Source organism: Chelon labrosus (assembly GCF_963514085.1).
Source record: "Chelon labrosus genome assembly, chromosome: 1".
NCBI lineage: Eukaryota > Metazoa > Chordata > Actinopteri > Mugiliformes > Mugilidae > Chelon > Chelon labrosus.
The window spans coordinates 28,211,545-28,232,607 of record NC_140337.1 but is presented as its reverse complement, the minus strand read 5'-3'; the positions used below and the strand labels follow the sequence as shown (position 1 = coordinate 28,232,607).

General features: G+C 41.4%; 1 protein-coding gene and 1 long non-coding RNA gene across 2 annotated transcripts; both read right to left on the bottom strand.

The window, feature by feature from the left end:
• Positions 1–1,174: 1,174 nt before the first annotated feature.
• On the bottom strand, positions 1,175–14,829 carry LOC311491583 (uncharacterized protein). The gene is made up of 13 exons (XM_084549552.1): positions 14,591–14,829; positions 14,130–14,485; positions 13,853–13,900; positions 13,738–13,776; positions 13,159–13,242; positions 5,499–5,588; positions 4,603–4,686; positions 3,331–3,378; positions 3,216–3,245; positions 2,587–2,670; positions 1,964–2,062; positions 1,711–1,818; positions 1,175–1,586 (listed from the first exon to the last, which is right to left on the bottom strand). Exons 2-13 carry the CDS (start codon positions 14,244–14,246, stop codon positions 1,485–1,487), a joined length of 933 nt encoding a protein of 310 aa, XP_084405678.1. The 5' UTR covers positions 14,247–14,485; positions 14,591–14,829; the 3' UTR covers positions 1,175–1,484.
• Positions 14,830–15,370: 541 nt separating this feature from the next.
• LOC311489510 lies at positions 15,371–20,321 on the bottom strand. Its single transcript, XR_014699126.1, has 4 exons — positions 20,198–20,321; positions 19,250–19,302; positions 19,039–19,141; positions 15,371–15,762 (listed from the first exon to the last, which is right to left on the bottom strand). It is a non-coding gene; the product is annotated as an uncharacterized lncRNA (long non-coding RNA).
• Positions 20,322–21,063: the final 742 nt, after the last annotated feature.

Sequence of the window (21,063 nt, the reverse complement as noted above, 5' to 3'; positions counted from 1 at the left end):
TATACACTACATTTTATTGTCCACTAGATGTCCTTGTCAAGAACTGTGTCATTGAAGACTGGTAATGAACCAGTTTCTGAATAAAGTAAATGAAGCCTCGTCTGGCCATCACTACATGAGACTGAGGTAAACTCCATGGAAAAGATTTGATATTTATTAACTCCAGTGAGACACCAACAAAAGACTGAAATACTCAATATTTACATCAAACTAACACCATATAAAACAAGACACAAACACTGAGTACTTACATAAATACATATATCTATCAGTAGATCAACAATATGAACACTTAAACCAAATAAACAGATCAGAGTAGTTCTGCTTTTACTGACCCCCGTCTAGTGACAATGGCTTAACTTTTAAACTTTTAAAGCAGGTGATCAGGTCATGCTCAAACACTTTGGCACCAGGCTGAGGAGGTGAGGGCTGACATTGAATAATGATTTAAACTTTGAAGAAAATAAGCTCCTTTGTCCGTTGCCATCATACACTTCCACAAACATGTGTTGTGAAGATCAGACTGAGACAAATCCCTGATTTATTTCAACTAAACCAGGAACTGAACCACACCTGAGTCTCATTACATTGATGGAAACACTTCTGAACACATGGACTCTGATTTGACCTTGAAAAGAACTTGTAATACTAGAAGAGCTCCTCTTTGATATGTAATATTGAATAAACAAATATGCAGTTATAATATCTTATAATATCTTTTTAAAATTAAAATCACGTTTAAGCTTATCAATATAAATGTTTAGCTGTTTATTTAAATATTTCTTTGTTTGTTTGTTTTTCCCTGTCTGTTATTCGTTCATTCATTCATTCATATTCTGCAAACACTTATTCCTGTTAAGGGTCATGGGGTCTGCTGGAGCCTATCCCAGCTGTCATGGGGTGAGAGGCGGGGTACACCCTGGACAGGTCTCCAGTCTATCACAGGGCTAACACAGAGAGACAGACAATCATTCACATTCACACCTACAGCCAATTTAGAATCACCAATGAACCTAACCAGCATGTCTTTGGACAGTGGGAGGAAGCTGGAGAACCTGGAGAGAACCCATGCAGACACAGGGAGAACATGCAAACTCCACACAGAAAGGAACCAGTCGGACCATGGATCCTGTGTATTAATGAATGCTCAAAATCAGCATCTGGTTCATAAATTATCATGAATCGCTTTATTATAGAAAAATGTACAGTCACATATAAGGAAACAGAATTAAAACATTAAAAGATTAAAGTGGTCAGTTTTTAACAATCTAAAATACTGACCTCATCCTGTAAAAGTCTTTTAAACAAACCAACGTTCACATCAAACTTGACTAATCCAATAAAATGGAGCCAAGTGTTTCCAGAGACTTTCTCTGCAGTGTGTGGTTTCTGCAGGAAGATCTGAGTCGTGCTGTTTCTCATCTAGAATGTTTGCTGTTTGATGGATTACTGAACTTTATTGAAGGAGTTCAACTGGGACTATTTCACTGCAGAGTGACCTGGACTCTGTCTCCAGGCCTCCAGGACTTCAGGTCCGTCCACACCAGTCCATCAGTAAAACCCATGTCATCGTCTGAACGGTATAACTGTAAATGTAGTAAACCCAAAGGTCACAGAGTCGCAGTCAGAAAACAATAATTAGAAAAACTGAAGGAAAAGTAAGAAAATGGAAAATAGAACAACATCAATGAAACATCTAGAAAAACTCACAGTAACAATATCTCCAGCCTTGACTTCCATTGATTGATCAAATGTGTATGTGATGGGTTCTTCATTGTTGATCTGTGCTTTTAACTGACGTCCTCCCAGTGGTTTGTCCTGCAGGACGGAAATGAAAGACGAGAAGAAGAATGAGACACAGAGACAGGAACAAATGAATGTTGGTGTCTATTAAATCTGTTGCATCAATATTTTCTATGAAAAAATAAAAAAAAAATGATTTTGACACTGAAAGCAACATCACCTGATCAGACATGTTTCTGAGACAGATAAAGTTGAAGTTGTGATTAACGACCACAGTGATGTCTCCTGACGTCTCCTGACTGTCTGAGCTGCTGCTGTTCTGCTTTGTCAGAGAATGATGAAGATGTGTTAGTTCAGGTTTGATTTCCTCTGACTGGGAGGAGACGACATCCACAGATTAGTCCTTTCACATCAGTCAGCTTCATGTTCTATCAGTCAATCATTCAGATAACTTTTCATCATCAAACATCAATCTGATAAGGAGGTAGGACCTAGAACATGAAGAGGTTTATAAACCAATAAAAGACAGACGGCCAATGAGAAGTCTTTCTGGTCTTAGTTAACGTCCATGTGTTCTTAGTCATGTTTCTAGTGTGAGGTTTGGGTGTTTTCAGGAAGGATGTTTGTTAAAGTTGACTAAAAAGTTAGAGCTGATGATTATGGGTAAAAAAGAAGAACCTCTGTGTTGGGTTTCTCCTCCAGAGAAACATGAAGAGAAACATTTACTTTTATTGGTATTCTGATTTAAGTTGTAAACTACTCTCTTACTGAAAGTTGTTCATTGAATCTCTAATAATTTATGATTTGGGGATAAAAACACAGTAATTGTAGGAAACGATGAACCTCTGTGTTGTTGGTTTCCTGGTCATCTTTCTCACTGTGACATTTCTCTTGTTGTTCCTTTTCTTGGTTGCTCTGCTCCGTCAACTGGGAGAAAGAAGAGATGAAGATTTAATTTATTGCACTCAAGAAACAGAATGCAAGAAATGAAAATGGCTCATAGCATATAAGAAAAGAGTTTTATAAATCAATAAAAGATGTTAGAATCAGTTCCAGAACAGACAAGCGACCAACAAAGAGACTTTTAAAGCTGTCATTCTGCTCTTAGTCATCATCCATGTGTTCTTATATGTTATGTTGTGTTGTGGAGAGGAGGTAGGGCCCAAATGTAGACACCAGGGGAGGCAGGAAACAAAAGAACTGAAAACTGAAAAAAAGATGGAACAGAAAGAGTTGCAAAACCACAAATCCAAAAACAGGAGAGATCCAAAAACCAGAAACTAAACAAGAACTCGGGAACACAGGGAAGTACCAGGAACTACCTTACAAATCTACCAAGCAGAGAGAAGATGTTGACCACCAACATCAACCTCCTTAGAACATGAAAATGATCTGAAGATTAAATTAAATAGAAACAGATTGAAATGAGAACAAACATGTGGCTGGAAAAGAATCTGATAGAAACTACTAACCTCCATCTTCTGTTTGATGAAATTAAACGGCTGAGAAGAATGAAGAGAGATCAGGAAAGATTATAAATGATGGACATACAGATTGTATCATAGTTCTTATAATGTCATCACTTACCTTGACATACCAGGGGGACTTGGAAGCAGCATCTTTGTTTTTCTCCAACTGGAAGAATTTATTAAAGTCAAATCAAAAAGATTTTATCATCACTGATTCTATTTCTTCATGTCAGACTAAATAACACATTTGACATTTAATCTGAAGGATGTATTCATAGAAAATATTTTAGACTTGTATATCTGGACTCTGGATTTTTCTCTGGATGTTGTTGTTTCTGATGAGAATGATGTGTGTGAATAAAATACTTCTCTCTCCATGTCTATGAGCTTGTTCTTCACCTCATCTTTTTGTTTTAACTGATTTTTTATTTGACCTATACATACATACAAACACAAACTTTATGTATATTATATACAGTTATATTTCCTTGAAGTTCTTTTAGAAGTGTTTTCTTTTTCTTTTTCCTTGTTGACTAGATCTTTGTAAATATCAGTCAGTATTCTTGTACTCGTACGTCATGTTTCTCATAGTCCAATCCTCATCTTCATTCCATTAGTCTTGACCAGCTCTCCACGTTAGTACAAGTAATTCACACGTGAGAAAAACTACAACAATACAAAAAAAAGAGAGAAGGAAAGAAAATACACTGCTATACTAAAAGTAAAGAGAAAAAAAAAGTGGAGGTGACTAGAGTTCTGGCATTGCCTGTATTAATAATGACCATCTTTTTATCAAACAAGTCTGTTTTCAACTGTAGTCTTGCTACAGCTCTTATCTGTCATACTGTCAGGAATTATACCCAAAATGTAAAGTGCTGGTTCCAAAGGGAAATTAATACCCATAATCTGGTTAATCTCCCTTTGAATATTCTATTTTTGAGCATTCCCAGAATATATAAGTGGAGTCACCCACCACTCTACACTCCCTCCAGCATAGATTGGTTGTATTGCTGTATTTCAACGTAATAAACGGAGCGCTAAAGTAACGCATTTTCACTTTCCAATCGAAATCCCTCCATGTTGGGCTATTAGTTAGTTTATGTCCCTCTTTAAATATTTCCTCCCATTCTTCATCTGATATTATGATATTCACGAGCTGGTAAGTTAAATTCTTTTTGAAGTTGTGTGAATGATTTCATTGTTTGTCCCTGAAACATTTGATCAATATATATTAGCCCCTTGTTATTCCATTTGTTAAATCCTGGATCCATGGTAGATGGTACAAGTCTGGGTTCTTTGCTCGTTTAATTGCCCTGCCCACAGGAATTAGGCAGTTTGAACTTCTTTCGTACTGCTGATCAAATTTTCATTGATCCCCTGATGATTTCACCTCATCTTTTATGCCCTTCAGCTCTTTGTTTCTGGTCTCCAGCTTCTCCTGCATCGTCTTCTTCTTCTCCTTTAGTTTATTTATCTGAGTAAAAAGGAGGTGAAGTCCAGATTGTTAACAGTCAGACAGTAACTTGTTCAGAACATATTCTCTATTATCTACTGTGTGTATTTTAAATGCTGTTTCTTCCTGTAGTTCTATCATTTGACCTGTAGATGGAGCAGAGTTGTGTTTGTGTTTGTCAAACTCCACCAGTAGTTCATTAAGAACAGAGAACTCAGTCTCTCTGAGATTAGAGTCAAATATGTGAAGCTTTCTGTCACTGATCAAATCATTTCTTTGTCTGTTCATCCAGCAGGTGGTCTACATCATACCAGTCTATTCTAGTTAGGAGATAGGACAGAGTATTCTGGCTAGAACATAGTCAGACCTTCTGACCTTCTACCAAGCAGAGAGAAGATGTTGACCACCAACATCAACCTCCTTAGGACATGAAAATGATCTGAAGATTAAATGAAATAGAAACACATTGAAATGAGAACAAACATCTGGCTGGAAAAGAATCTGATAGAAACTACTAACTTCCAGTTCTGTAGGAACTAGACGACTGAAAATAATGAAGAGAGATCAAGAAAAATTATAAATGATGGACATGCAGATTGTATCATAGTTCTCATAATGTGATCACTGAGAAGCAAGGTCAAGTCAAATCAAAAAGATTTTATCATCACTGATTCTATTTCTTCATGTCAGACTAAACAACACATTTGACATTTAATCTGAAGGACGTATTCATAGAAAATGATTTAATTTAGACTTGTATATGTGTACACATATTTATTTGACTTTCTGGATGTTGTTGTTTCTGATGAGAATGATGTGTGTGAATAAAATACTTCTCTCTCCATGTCTATGAGCTCATTCTTTATGTTCTCCAGCTGTTTCTTTCTGGTCTCCAGCTCCTTCTCCAGCTTCTTCTTCTCCTCCTTTAGTTCATTTACATGAGAGAAGACAGAAGATAAAGTTCAGATTCTTAACCCTTCACAGGACACTCGTTGAAATACTTGGACATTGTAAATTTCAACCCCAGAGTGTTATTGTAGGACATCAGAAGACTTTTTTAGTGTTGTGACATTTTTCACAATTGTTAATCTTCATGTAGAAAATCATGTCCAATAAAGTTACCATATATGGTTCCTTGTCCTTCAGTGGTAAACAAATGTAAACATGTATTTAGATCATTAGAACATCAGTGCTGATTCAGACACTTGTCAATATTATCACATTAGTCAACATAAGGACACTTCTTCTTCATGGTACCTAATAAATTTATTATGCTCAGTGTCCATGCAGAGGTGGACCTTGGAGACCACACTGACCTGAGAATGTTGCCTTGATCTTCTCTGATTGGCTGAGTGAAAATCACAATCCATATTAACTCAGATGAAGAAGATCTTTATGTGACGGGTTGTCTCCCTCCTTGCCACTGTGTGGCGCTACACCAACGCGCAGAGCGTGTTGATTGAGGGGCGGAACAATGCGCCCTTATATATAGAGGTGCAGATACACCTATCCCCTCCTCTTTGTTTCGCTTCCTTTTTGTGACTGTGACCTGTTCGGCGTGACCAGCGTGGGTGTCGGTGCAGCTGTTGTGGTTGCACAATCCTCGCCTTCAGGTAACGCACTTTGTCAGTCTGCCATTGTTCATGTGTGCATAAAACGGGCGTTTTGGTGACGCGATCTCCGCTTTTCATAGTGCGACCGGCTGCTGGGGCCGTGGGGGACGCATCGCTCCGCCAGAAGCCCTTCCTGGATGCGCTTGCTTGTTCCTTTCGGTATGTCCTCAAATGTTTGCTGTTTAGCGGCTCTGCCACTTGCCTCTTAGCAGATTATTCTCTGGTGTTTTGGTGTAGCTGGGCGATTGACGCGCAGCATGGCTCGTTATTCCACCGTCTCTCTGGGGCGTTAATGTAGCTTGCAGAGTGGTATGTATCAGTGTATTTAAAAAATGTTGATTGTAATTGTATTTGTGTATTAAACTGTGTGCCCTTTTTGTAGAGGCCCTGGTAAATCGTTGGCCCGTATCCAGCCACCGGGCCCTGGATCTGCGCTGCTGTTTTGGCTCCGTTTAATTTGTGGATGCTTCTGGCTCGCTGACGTGAATTTAGTTCATGTGATATTTCAATGACTATGTCCGCCCTGAGTTAACGTGACCCAAAAGTTATTGGGGCCACCTTTGGCTTGGTCTGCCTGGCTCCTCAGTGTATTGCCACATTCATAATAAGGCTGATTTGGTTAAAGGGCATTCCACTGTTTTAATTAATTTCATGTGGTTGATGTAATTGTTTTGCATTTAGAGTTTTTTTTTGTATTTTTGTGTTCATTCATTTGCTTTTCTCCACACCAGTCCTGTACAGCCCTTCTCGGCATGTTTTAATTTGTTTCTTGTAGAGTTGTCACGATACTAAAATGAGTAACCACGATACTATACCAGACAAAGTATCACGGTATTATCACGATACTGCGGCCTTTTTTATTATTTTTATGAACTGCAATGTATTTGTACAAGTTATAAATACTTATTAATTCAGGAATGGGCAACCTAAATGATGGAGGGGGCCACAATTTTTCATCGACACTACCTGAGGGCCACATAGGACTGCGCACTTAACCAGATATGATAAAACTGCCATTTTAAATCTGTTTGTGTGTATAATTTGATTATATTTATATATGTGTCTGTGTTTATTGAAGCAAACAAAAAATAACCACTTACTGTGATTTTTTATTTGTTAATTTAATTAAAATTTAATTTAATTTGCGCATTTCTACACTAAGAAAGAGTTCAACATTTTCCCTGTATATCCACTCTACCTCACCACTACCATCAGTGAGCACTGGTAAAAAGCCGCTGTTTGCATACTTTTGATTTAAGGTCCGCTACCATGGCAACCCTTGCAGCTCCAGTAGCCTATACTTCTCGTATTTAACTTTGTGCAACGTGGTGTAGCGGCGACTTAAATTAAAATCTTCCATGGCAGATAGGGCTGCCGCTATCGATTCTAGGGCTGAAACGATTCGTCGAGTTACTCGATTAACTCGATTACAAAAAAATGCTCGAGGCAAAAACTCTGCCTCGAAGCCTCGTTAAATTCCTATGACGCGCACTATACGCGCAGGGATCTGAGTTTTCCACACGGACCGTTGTTTTGGAAGCACGGAAGCATTTATGCGAGGCACACCAGTAGCGCGTGATATATTTTGAATTTATTTGGCACGATGGCGGAGAGTAAAGATGCCCATAAACGGCAGAAAATGTCTAAAGTTTGTGATCATTACATTCATAAGTTATAATACATTTCACGCAGCTGAATCACGGAAAGCGCGAATGAAAGCGGCCATGTGGCATTGTTTACAAAACTTGACCGCAGCGCACGTTTGCAGGCAGGCGACGAAAGCTCCGCTAGCGTAAAACACAAAATGGACCGGTATTTAATAAAAAAAGGGACAGAAACGAGCTCAAAAACCAGACGTAGTGGTGTGCCTCGCATAAATGCTTCCGTGCTTCCAAAACAACGGTCCGTGTGGAAAACTCAGATCCCTGCGCGTATAGTGCGCGTCATAGGAATTTAACGAGGCTTCGAGGCAGAGTTTTTGCCTCGAGCATTTTTTTGTAATCGAGTTAATCGAGTAACTCGACGAATCGTTTCAGCCCTAGAATCGATAGCTGCAGCCCTAATGGCAGATAACGTCTCTAAGCAGAGTAAGCACATAGGTTGGCTTTTAAATCTGTGAACAGATAACCTTCTTTCACCTGAAAGACACCTTTTCTCGATCAAGTTTTCTCTTTCCTCAGTACTGCTCTTAGCCACGGCCAGAGCCCGTCTATGGAGAGCCTTGCCACTCTCTATTAAGTCCCATTGTAACGAATTTTGGTTGCAGTTCCACCAGATTTCCACTGGGGGCGATCGCCATGAGTGCAACATGAATGGGACTCTATGGAGCTAAACGGCTAAATGTGTCTCTTTCACCCGATTGTCGTTGAGAAATCTCAGATTTGATTGTAGGTTTTGCAAGTTCAACATGGGTTATAGGTCAAAAGTTGAATGAACGAGAACTTATGTCCTTTCGTTTTCTTACAGGTTGAGTTGTTGCCCATAACACGCTAGCATTGTGCTAATGAACGCTGATTGGTCAGTGAAGGACTGATTACGACCAGATACCGCTTGACGGCATCGTGGCATCCGAAGCGGGACCAGAATGTTAAGGCGGACTTTTTTGCCCAAGTTTTTTTTTTTTTTTCGGCCCGGTCTTTTAAAACAACAAAACAGAAACTCTTCTAGCACGATTATTTACCCGTGTCAGCTGTGTTGTCCATGCCTCGAGAGAAAAGAAAGTGCAGAGCGCGAAAGCACCAAAGCAGTGACTGAAGGATTGCCGTAAAGCAGTATCTGGTCGTACGATGTGTATGACGTCACTGACATTTTAAAATACTTTTTAAAGCAAAATAAGTGACTCTAAAAAATCTAACACCCAGCAATGTGTCATTTCTTTGCATCTCCTTTCAAATACAATATTCAAATTACTGCACAAAAAATTATATCCTGAGAAAAGTGGATTTTGAGGGGTACTGCTCCATAGACCGCCATTCATTCTGCACTCGTCCTGAGAGCGCCCTCATATGGAATCAGAGTGGAACTGCAACAGTTCAGAACCCGGAAGTTCAGTGAGAGTGGAACTTCTCCCCATATTAGACGTTCTCTGCCACGGCTCAACGTCTCTTCTTCACTGGTGGAAGCGTGTACGAGGCGGCGTCTGCATTAGAGGCGCCTCCTAGTGGCCAGCTGTGTCATTACAACTGATTCAATAGGCGCGTTCGACTTGACGCAGATCTGTCTGAGTCTGACTTGACGTGATGCATGCTGGGTAGAACAAGTTCATTTTAACCAATCATATTTGAGATCTATGAGCATGACAACCCAGCATGCATCACGTCAAGTCAGATCTGCACAGATCTGCATGAAGTCGAACGCGCCTAGTGCCGCAGAGGATACAGTATTATAATTTTCAGAAATTAATCTAAGGGCCGCGTCAAGTGAGGTCGTGTGCCGGGCCACCAGTTGCCCATCCCTGTATTAATTACTTATAATGTTGAGCAAAATTAGTGGTGCCACTGACTAAGACGCGGCAGACTCGCCGCTCGGGCCCGGTGCTTCTGCCGTAGTGAGTGTGTTGTCTCGTGTTTGTGACTGTAAGCCGTGCGCGCGTCTGGGCGAGACAGAACTTTATCTTGTTTGTTTTGAAGCGAATTTCTATCGAAGCGGAGCTGTCTTCATGGAGTTCGTTCTTGCTGGCAGAAACACACAAACAGCCAATCAGCTAACAGACGGGCGGACCCAGCGTGCGGAAACAACCTATCATATCCCCGGACGTCACCAGTAACAGGCAAACAGCCAATCATTCAGCAGCTGTGTAGTTCGGTTGCAGTAGTTGCAATGTGGGTTTGTTTACAAGGGAGTAGCATGCAGTGAGAAGCTGGGAGGAGAGTAGAGCCAGCCGTTATGTAGCGGAAACCGGCACCGGTATATAGTAATCCACGGTAGTACCGTCGTGTATAATTTCTAGTAGGCTATAGTAGGAACCATTACGATTTGGCACCGCGGGGTACCGTGTATACCGTGGGTATCGTGCAACTCTAGTTTCTTGTTTTTGGTTAGGTGCGGTGGCCCAGAGCCGGCAGTCCAGTCCTTGGTGGCGGTTCCCTTCACGATTCCCTTTTTTTTTGTTTGTTTTGTTTTGATGTGTGAGTGCAGTGTCACGGGTGTTTTAGGACCCTTCTACTTTTGATTTATCCCTGCCGCCTGGTAAGCCCCAGCCCTCTCCTTTGACTTTACTCCTGCCTGGTGCTAATTTTATGTGATTATTATTAGTATTAGGGGTGTGCATCTCTCCAATATAAGGCGATTCGATATGTATCTAGATACATGGAGTACGAAACGATTCAGGAAGGATACATTTTAAAAACAAATGGTTCTTTTCAGTACGATTCAGTGCAATATGATGTAATCCGATGAGTCTGTGCAAATTCTCATTTGTCCAGGTCAAAGGCATCTCTAGGCAATTGAATGAGGTCAACTGGACTTGGTTTTTGTCTGTGAAGACGTTTCGCTCCTTATCCAAGTGGCTTCATCAGTTCGAGAGACTAGCAGGCAAGTCTGACTAGCCCGCAGACACAGACGAAAACCAAGTCCAGTTGACCTCATTCAGTTGCCTAGAGAGTAATCCGATATAGTTCCTTGTTTAAAGTAGACATTTTACATTATGAATGTTCCTAAATCAATCCTAAAAATGTGATATTGTTTACCTTCAAAGTGATAAGTTTAATAAAAGACTAGCAAACAAGTATTTTTGTTGTTTTTGACATGTGAATACAGAACCATGTCACTGTGTTTATTACTCTAATTTATCATGTCCCGAAAGCCCTCATTCTCCACAACACTGTACGGTCTTAAGTCTTTAACAATGAAACGGGCTATCGAAGACGTTATTACCTTGGCTCAGGCTGAGTTGTGGCTAAGTTTCGGTTGAAAGAAGTCTTGAATGTCCGTATCTTTGTCCTTCTGTGTCTTTGAGCTAGCTGTACTGCTAGCCTCCTCAGCGGCCGTTTCACCATGTCTTCTCACTGAGTGCGTGTAGAGATTGGTCGTGCTACCCCTGTACTTCAGTGCTGTTTTACACTACTTGCATATTGCAACGGTTTTATCTAGTGTTTTTTGCGGATTTTTGCGGTAAAAAGAGAGAGAGAAAGAGAATAAGCAAGCTGGGCTTCCAGCTGTATTGCTGATATAATAAACCGATTCATAACTTTGTAATCGGGCCATTACGGAGCCCTAGAGGTGTCATTGCAAAATGTTTTGCATGTTGAGAGAATGTGCGCTCGTTTTACTACATTGTGCGCACAATTTACTTAATCGTGTGCACAATTTACTAAATTGAGCTCTCATTTTAAGCATAGTAAAACGAGGGCACAATTTATTAAAATGAGCGCACAATTTATAAAATGAGTGCACTATTTACTAAAGCGAGAGCACAATATAGTGAATATGGTTATAGAACATTGTGTGGACGATCTACTTAAACGTGCACACGCACAACATATTTCGAGAGCTCAATTGACCTTTGGCTAAGCCCCACCCTAGAATGTAGATTGACCAATCACAGCTCCCACAGGGGTCCGACACTTTTTCCACAGCGCTCCATTGACTTTAACGCAGGCGTCTCATATTTTCGGTCTCGGCAGGCTATACTGTCGGTATATATCCAGCATCCAGGGTATGGATAAGCCCAATGATGTGCGCGCAAAACCCTGTGGAGCTAACCAAAACATCACCGTTACAGCTTAAGTTGCATAGTTGTTGATACGCTAGCACACGCTGAAGAAATACAACGTTATACGTGCATAACATTAGTCCGTTTGCTTCGTAATAACGATTATAGAAGTGAATAGAGACGTACCCAGCTTTGCATGAACAGTGTTGCTCCTTGATATTGTCAGTCCCAGCCTCCGTCTCCATTAACAGGATATGCGGTGGTTCATTTTTTGACTGTGACCGGTATGCTTTTGCCTGTATTTGGATGCCTTGTTGTTCGTTGCGTTTCACTCCTGAATGTAGCCTTCTAACGCATATAGCAGCCCCTTTTGCCTACTTCTATCGGACACTTTATTTGCTGCTTTATAAAAGTTTGACAAAAGTTCAGCAGGAAGAGCTGTCACAGCATAAGCCATGTTGCTACCAGAGCCTTATAGATAACCAGAAAACCACAGCCCAGAAGAGAATGTCGGACGTAGCAACAGTAACTAAGGGGGGCGGGGCTTAGCCAAAGGTCAATTTAGGCCTACAACCGGGTCACGTTTTATTAATTCGAGGGCTCAATTAAAGGAAAACGTGCTCACAAATTATCACGGCCAGAAAAAATATCACTTAAAGTGACCTCTCCCGGGTTAGGCCATCGACCGGTTCGTGGTACATTTAGATCGGTCCAGGGGCTTGTGTATCGATGCACTCACATCTTTTAAATCAAAACCGATTTCCGATTCATATCTGTAATTTGTTACATCCCTAATTAGTATTATTGTGGGTAACTGGTGTGTGCGAACTTTGGTTTATTACTTATTTTGTTTAATTAAGTATTTTCTTAATTTGAAACTGTCTCTTGCCCCTGTGGTATTGTTGAACCTGTGTGTCCTAATGAAGTAAACGATTAAAAGTTAGAAGTTTAGGATTTCCTGCGGGCGGAACTACCGCAGGTGGCGTTGTCGCAACACTCGTCTCCTTGCCCATGCCACATTTAATTCAGTTTGTTGTGTTTTTAGTTTCTGTTATTTTGGAAGAATTCAGTCAATGAACTAAATAGTTGTAGTGAATAGTGAATGTAGTGAAAAATACAATATACTAAATAGTGTATTTTTTCATGTAATAAACATCTGCATAAAAAGTGTTGATGTTCTCTCCATATCTAACCCTGAACGTCCTAAACTATGAGCTTGTTCTTCACCTCATCTTTTATCTCCTTCAGCTCTTTGTATCTGGTGTCCAGCTCCTCCTGCAGCTTCTTCTCCTCCTCCTTTAGTTGCTTTATCTGAGTAAAAAGGGGGTGAAGTCCAGATTGTTAACAGTCAGACAGTAACTTGTTCAGAACATATTCTCTATTATCTACTGTGTGTATTTTAAATGCTGTTTCTTCCTGTAGTTCTATCATTTGACCTGTAGATGGAGCAGAGTTGTGTTTGTGTTTGTCAAACTCCACCAGTAGTTCATTAAGAACAGAGAACTCAGTCTCTCTGAGATTAGAGTCAAATATGTGAAGCTTTCTGTCACTGATCAAATCATTTCTTTGTCTGTTCATCCAGCAGGTGGTCTACATCATACCAGTCTATTCTAGTTAGGAGATAGGACAGAGTATTCTGGCTAGAACATAGTCAGACCTTCTGACCTTCTACCAAGCAGAGAGAAGATGTTGACCACCAACATCAACCTCCTTAGAACATGAAAATGATCTGAAGATTAAATCAAATAGAAACACATTGAAATGAGAACAAACATGTGGCTGGAAAAGAATCTGATAGAAACTAACCTTCTCCATAATCTTCTTGGAACTAGACGTCTGAGAAGACTGAAGAGAGATCAGGAAAAATTATAAATGATGGACATGCAGATTGTATCATAGTTCTTATAATGTGATCACTTACCGAAGGGAACGTGGAAGACTTGGAAGCAGCAGCTTTGTTTTCCTCCAGCTGGAAGAATTTATTAAAGTCAAAAAAGATTTTATCATCACTGATTCTATTTCTTCATGTCAGACTAAACAACACATTTGACATTTAATCTGAAGGACGTATTCATAGAAAAGATTTTAGACTTGTATATCTGGACTCTGGATTTTTCTCTGGATGTTGTTGTTTCTGATGAGAATGATGTGTGTGAATAAAATACTTCTCTCTCCATGTCTATGAGCTTGTTCTTCACCTCATCTTTTATCTCCTTCAGCTCTTTGTTTCTGGTCTCCAGCTCCTCCTGCAGCTCCTTCTTCTCCTCCTTTAGTTCATTGACCTGAGAGGAGGAGAAAAACTGCAGTTGTATCATTTCACCAGTAGATGGAACAAAGTCACAGTTGAGTTGATTACAGGTAAGTCCTCAATAATATAATGATATTGTTGATGTGTCTCTACATGTTTCTCCATCTCTTCAGTCTTGTTCTCCAGTTGAAGTCTCATCTCTTCAGTCTTGTTCTCCAGTTGAAGTCTCATCTCTTCAGTCTTGTTCTTCAGTTCTTCTTTGGTTTTCTGCAGCTCTTCTTCAATCTTCTCATATTTCTCTGTCAGCTATCAGACAGACAGATGGATGATGATCAGTCAGCAGGTTTACTGATGAAACTTTGTTCAAACTGATCAATCTAAACCTTTAGTCTTTTACTTCTTGTCTCTTACATCTTTCATTTTCTTCTTTCTTCTTCCAAAAACCTTCATCTTCACTGTTTCCTCTGTCAGGAGCTTTTCTCCTCTTTCAGGTTCATCTCTGGATCTTTTCTTGGTTTCTGTGTAAAATCAAAGCAGCTGAATTCAACTATAAAAGACGTTTGCTGGTGTTTTAGATCATTAATGTGGTAACTCATCTGGAACTTACTGGTTGTATTTTGTCTCCACACAAAGAAGACACCTGCTAAAATAACCATGATGCTAACAGCCAAGCTAACGGCCAAACCAGTGATGATGGGAACAGCAGAACTGGACGAGGACAAGAAGAAATCATCTGAAATGATAACACACAGAGTTACATGACATTTCTACACAATCACACACAAACTGTGTCAAACTAAAATAATCTCATGGTCCGTTTTCTAAGCGTGTTCTACCTGGAACATGTATGTGAGCCTCTCTGGTCTGGTTGATGTTGTTCTGTTGGACTCTACAGGTGAAGCTGTTGCTGTGTCTCTTGTCCACAGTCACTCTGCTGCTGACAGTATAGAGGTCATCAGGACCTCTGACTGTCTCTGGAGGTCCAGCAGAGAGCAGGTTTCCCTCAGCGTCCAGCCACAACACCTCAGGCTCTGGATACCAGCCTGCAGACTCACACTGTAACACCACTCCTCCTCTGTCTCTGTCCATCTCTGATAAACTGATGACAGTTGAGGAAACAGGAGCTGAAGCTGAGCACAAGGAAGAAGAAATGTGGTATTTAGATGTTTTAATCCAACTGAAATATGAAATATGTTCCTAGGGACATACACAGTGTTGATGCTCATCATGTCTTCACTCACCAACACGTAGCTGAACAAAAGTCTCCTTTCCCAGTGCTGGAATAAAACATCTGTACTTTCCCTCATCAGAGAGTTTCACTTTGGAGAGTTTCAGTGAAATGTTTCCTTTCTTCAGCTCATCAATGAACAGAGATGTTCTGCCCTGAAACAGTTTGTGCTTTTTACCAAGAAGGTCCTGTTGGGAGTGCCAAACATGAACGAATCTTGGGTCTAGATCTAGTCTCGTCCACTCCAACGTTAAGTCAGTGGCGTCTGCTGCAGGCTGCAGGTGACATGGTAAAACCACGTCTTCACCAAGAGTTGCTACTATTGGCTGAGATGAACCAATCAGTTCAGACTGACCTGGAAATCAGAGAGAGTCTGTTTTAACATTTGTACGGAACAGAATTATCAGGTCCACGTTCCTGACCCTGGTCTCTATGGATAGATCAGACCTCAGAGAATGGATTCCTAGTGTCAGATGTCAGATGTCAGATGCAAGATGGCGCCGACAAGGTCGCCACGGTCTTTTGGTGCACTCTACTTTGTTTTGCCTTTTTGCTTGTTAATCCTGTTTTTTGTTGTGTGAGAACACATACACAAGGGATGACCTGCTAAACTTCAGAACTGCAACACCATCAGATTTATTCCCGGATTTTATTGCTCCATCTGGGGATATTTTGAACATACTGGTCAAAGGTGCGCTCACCTTTGCCAACGCAATACGCCGGCGACGACGTAGGAGAGGAAAGCCTGCTGGCGCACTCGCACTCCGCTGCCGGGCATTTTCCTCTCTAATGTGCGCTCACTGTGCAACAAGATAGAAGAACTCCAGCTACGGATGGGGAAAAACAGAGACCTTTCCACATCTTCAGTCCTTTGCTTCACCGAGACCTGGCTGAGTGGATTTATACCAGACTCCGCGCTGCAGCTGGAAGGATTCCAACTCTTCAGAGCGGATCGCCACACAGAGCTCTCCGTCAAGACAAGAGGTGGAGGTCTGTGTTTTTACATCAACTGTAGCTGGTGTACCGACATGACAGTGATCCAGCAGTACTGTTCCCCGGACTTGGAATCACTTTTCATAAACTGCAAACCCTTTTACTCCCCCCGCGAGTTTTCTTCATTCATTCTGGTCGGTGTTTACATCCCGCAGGCAGCCAACGTCCATGACGCACAGCGCGCGCTGGCCGACCAGATTCTACACGTGGAGAAAACTAACCCGGACTCCTTAGTTATTGTCCTCGGTGACTTTTACAAGGGAAATCTCTCCCACGATCTCCCTAAATATAAACAGTTTATCAGCTGTCCCACCAGGGAAGACAGAACTTTGGACCACTGCTACACCACAGTCAAAGATGCCTTTCACACTGTCCCCCGTGCGCCACTGGGAGAATCAGACCACGTCATGATCCACCAGATTCCAGCATATAGACAGAAACTTAAACTCTGTAAACAGACAATGGGACAGTACCACGACCAGCACCCCCCATGGTGACACCTCTCCCACCAACACTGGTATCTGTGAAACCTCACAGGCCCTCACACTAGTGCCCCCCTCCTCCCCGACAACAACAATGCCCAAGACTCCTTCACAGCCGGTGGGCTCAGAGCCTCCCTCCTCCATCTCACCTCTCACCATCCTGGAGAAGGACGTGAAGAGGCTGTTTACGAGGCAGAACCCCCGCAAGGCTGCTGGACCAGACGCTGTGTCTCCATCCACCTTGAAGCACTGTGCTGATCAGCTGTCTTCAGTGTTCACGGATAAATTCAACATCTCACTGAAGTCATGTCACGTGCCAGCTTGCTTCAAGGCCTCCACCATCATCCCAGTCCCCAAAAAGCCAAGGACTACTGGACTCCATGACTACCACCCTGTTGCCCTGACATCGGTTGTGATGAAGTCTTTTGAACGCCTTGTGCTATCTCACCTCAAGGATTTAACAGACCTATTCCTGGACCCCCTGCAGTTCGCCTACAGATCAAACAGATCTGTGGATGACGCTGTCAACCTGTCCCTCCACCTCATCCTCCAGCACCTGGACTCCCCCAGATCATATGCCAGGGTCCTGTTTGTGGATTTCAGCTCGGCCTTCAACACGGCCGTTCCGTCTCTACTACAGGACAAACTCTCCCAGCTGACCGTGCCTGACTCCATCTGCAGGTGGATCACAGACTTCCTGTCTGACAGGATGCAGCATGTGAGGCTGGGAAAACACATGTCAGACTCCCGTACCATCAGCACAGGTTCCCCTCAAGGCTGTGTCCTTTCTCCTCTGCTCTTCTCCCTGTATATCAACAGCTGCACCTCCAGTCACGAGTCTGTCAAGCTCCTGAAGTTTGCGGATGACACCACCCTCATCGGGCTCATCTCAGGTGGAGATGAGAGCGCCTACAGATTGGAGATTGACTGTTTGGTGACTTGGTGCAGCCGCCACAACCTGGAGCTGAACGCCTCCAAGACAGTGGAGATGATTGTGGACTATAGGAAGAACACAGCCCCACTCCTTCCCATCATCCTGTGTGACTCTACAGTCAACACTGTGGACTCCTTCCGTTTCCTGGGCACCATCATCTCCCAGGACCTCAAATGGGAGCTGAACATCAGCGCCCTAATTAAAAAAGCACAGCAGAGGATGTACTTCCTGCGGCAGCTGAAGAAATTCAACCTGCCAAAGACAATGATGGTTCACTTCTACACTGCCATCATTGAGTCCATCCTCACCAACTCCATCACCACCTGGTACGCTGCAGCCTCTGCTAAGGACAAGAGCAGACTGCAGCATGTCATTCGCTCTGCAGAGAAGGTGATTGGCTGCAGTCTGAAGTCTCTCGACGAGCTGTACGCTTCCAGGACTCTGAAGCGTACAGCTAAGATTGTGGCTGATCCCTCTCACCCTGGACACGGACTATTTAACAGACTCCCCTCTGGCAGACGGCTGCGATCCATCGAGTGTAGGACCACTCGCATGGCGAACAGTTTTTTTCCATCCGCAGTCCGTCTGCTGAACAATGCCAACCCCCCCCCCCCATATATATATATATATATATATACTGTGTATATATTTTTGTATTTTGTATTTTTTGTATTTTTGTATTTTTTTTTATTTTTTCTATATTTTTTTATTTTATTTCATTTTATTTTATGCGTACCAACACCAAGGCAAGTTCCTTGTATGTACAAACATGCTTGGCAATAAAGTCTTTTCTGATTCGGATTCTGATTCTGACAATGGTATCATTCTGAACTCATTCAACAACCCCTTGACTAGAACTGGACCAAGAGTTCATAGAAATACCACAAAGCAGATATATTCTACAAACGTTCTAGGTTCTTAAAAGGGAATCTGGCTACAAAATACTACTGATTCCCACTACAGGAGGCAATGTACACACAATTTTGTTTCACCCATACATTGTGCACATCATAGAATCCATAAAAACATCAAAACGAGTCACCAAGACATATTTGATATCATTTGATATCATTTCTGTACTAAACAGCTGTATTGTGTTTCAAATAAAACATATTCAGACAGTTGTGGATAGATTAGCAAAAAACACACCCTATTGTTTGACCTAGTCACAGGCAATGAGTTACATATCACTCAGCTAACATTTTGTTTGGGTCAAATTTACCTTTGCAGACGTGTGTTAGGAAAATATGGAAAACCAACACAGTGAGAGATGAGAGGTGAAAGGTAAGATGCAGATCATCCATCTGGAAAAGAATCACAAAGCTCTGGAAGTGAAGAACAAAACTGTATTGAGTTATACTGAAGAAACATATGGATAACAGAGAAACCAAAATAAAAAGGAGGAAATGGAGGCGTAGAAAAGCTTCACATACCTGAGAGTCAGGTGATCCTGAAATAGGTTGGACGAGTGTCAGAAAGGGATGGGCTGGAAATAATAAACAAATAAAAAACACAACAACTTAGAGATGAGCAAATAGACAGAGACTATTAATAATTACCACGATGATTGATCAGAGTCTATGTTGATGTTCAAAGTGAGGACAGTAAGAACAGACTGACGATCTGAGGAAGTAGACAAGAATTTTTAAAATGTAGCAGATAATACAGTGAATATAGTTAAACCTCCATCAGTCTTTAAGGCCTGGTCAGTGAGATCTGGTTCAGTGGGAGGGAGTTAACTAGAACAAGCTCATAAAACATCTGCAAAAAGGTGCAAAAAGGCAATGGGCTATCCATCACATAACCATAACCCTAACCCCAGGACTAACCCTAACACCAAACCTAAACCAACCCAACACTCATTAACTGATTTACCCTAAAATAAACCTTAACACTAGTTTTAATCTTAACCCTAATTCTAACCCTAATACCAAATTGTGGGTTAGGGTTAGGGTGAGATGAGTTACCCTAAAGCAGGTGTAGCAGCCACACACTCAGGTGAAATATCAACCAGGTATTGTACAGGGAAGTAGACTTCACCACCAGAGAAGCCCAACCACCACTTTATTCTATTGCATCACACACAAACAAACAGAACACCTTAACTACAGTCGACCAAATGCTGAAACCCACCCAACACTCATTAACTGACAGTCAGCATTTACTGCAGCACCATCACTCACAGCAACGTACCAGCTACAATCCACCAATAAATATATTTATATATCAGTTAACTAAAGTTAGTCTTTGACCATAAACAACTCTTCATTCTTACCTCGTTGGTGACAGCCCCTCTACAAATCCTGACACATCGTTGTTTTATACTTTTACTTTTATAAAATCCCTCAGCTCTCTGCTACGTCTCTGTCTCTGTTACATACCGATCAGGCAGCTGGTTCTGACTCCGGCAGAGGGGGGAGGTTGAGAGACGTCTGGAGGAGAGGACCCAGAAGAGGACGATCGACAGAGGCACAAATAGATAGATGGAAAACAACTGAAAGAGATAAACAGGAGGAAATGGAGGCAAACGGTTCACATACCTGAAGCTAAGACAGGTTAGGTGAGTGCTCGGTGTCAGTTAACGACTGGCTGGAGAGGAATAAAAAACAAAGTAATAAAACACTCATCAAGTCACCCATTAACAGGCTAACCTACTTTCACTTTTGATCCCTTTAGATCAGATTAGATTCAACTTTATTGTCTTTACATATAATACAGGTACATACACAACAAAATGCAGTTTGGGTTTTAACCAGAAGTGAAAATAGCAAAAAGTCCAAAATTAACCAAATAACAGGGAACAAGCTATGACTACTGTGTTAAGTCAGTAAGTATTTTACAATAACAGTGTATGTAAAATGAAAGACCCACATAAATATATAAATATCCAAGACAAAAGTCAATCAACTTTAACATAAGCTCCTACGTTAGGGGCATATCTATCTACATCATATATATACATATGGACATATGCATGTATGTATGTATGTATGTGTGTATGAGTATATATATATATACATATACATCCATGTTATAGTAAATGTTATTAAATGTGCCTTCCCTTGTCCAAAAGGTCTTGTCAACTGTATGACACCAAAGCAAGACTATATGAATGAAAGACCATCTACATTTGTGAATCTTGCCGTCAGGAGGGAGAGGAGAATTTTAAAGCTAAAGTCAGTTGCTCTCTAGAGGCAATCCAATCATCCAGCGACCGCTGAGCCTTAACTGGCTCCAGTTTATTAAC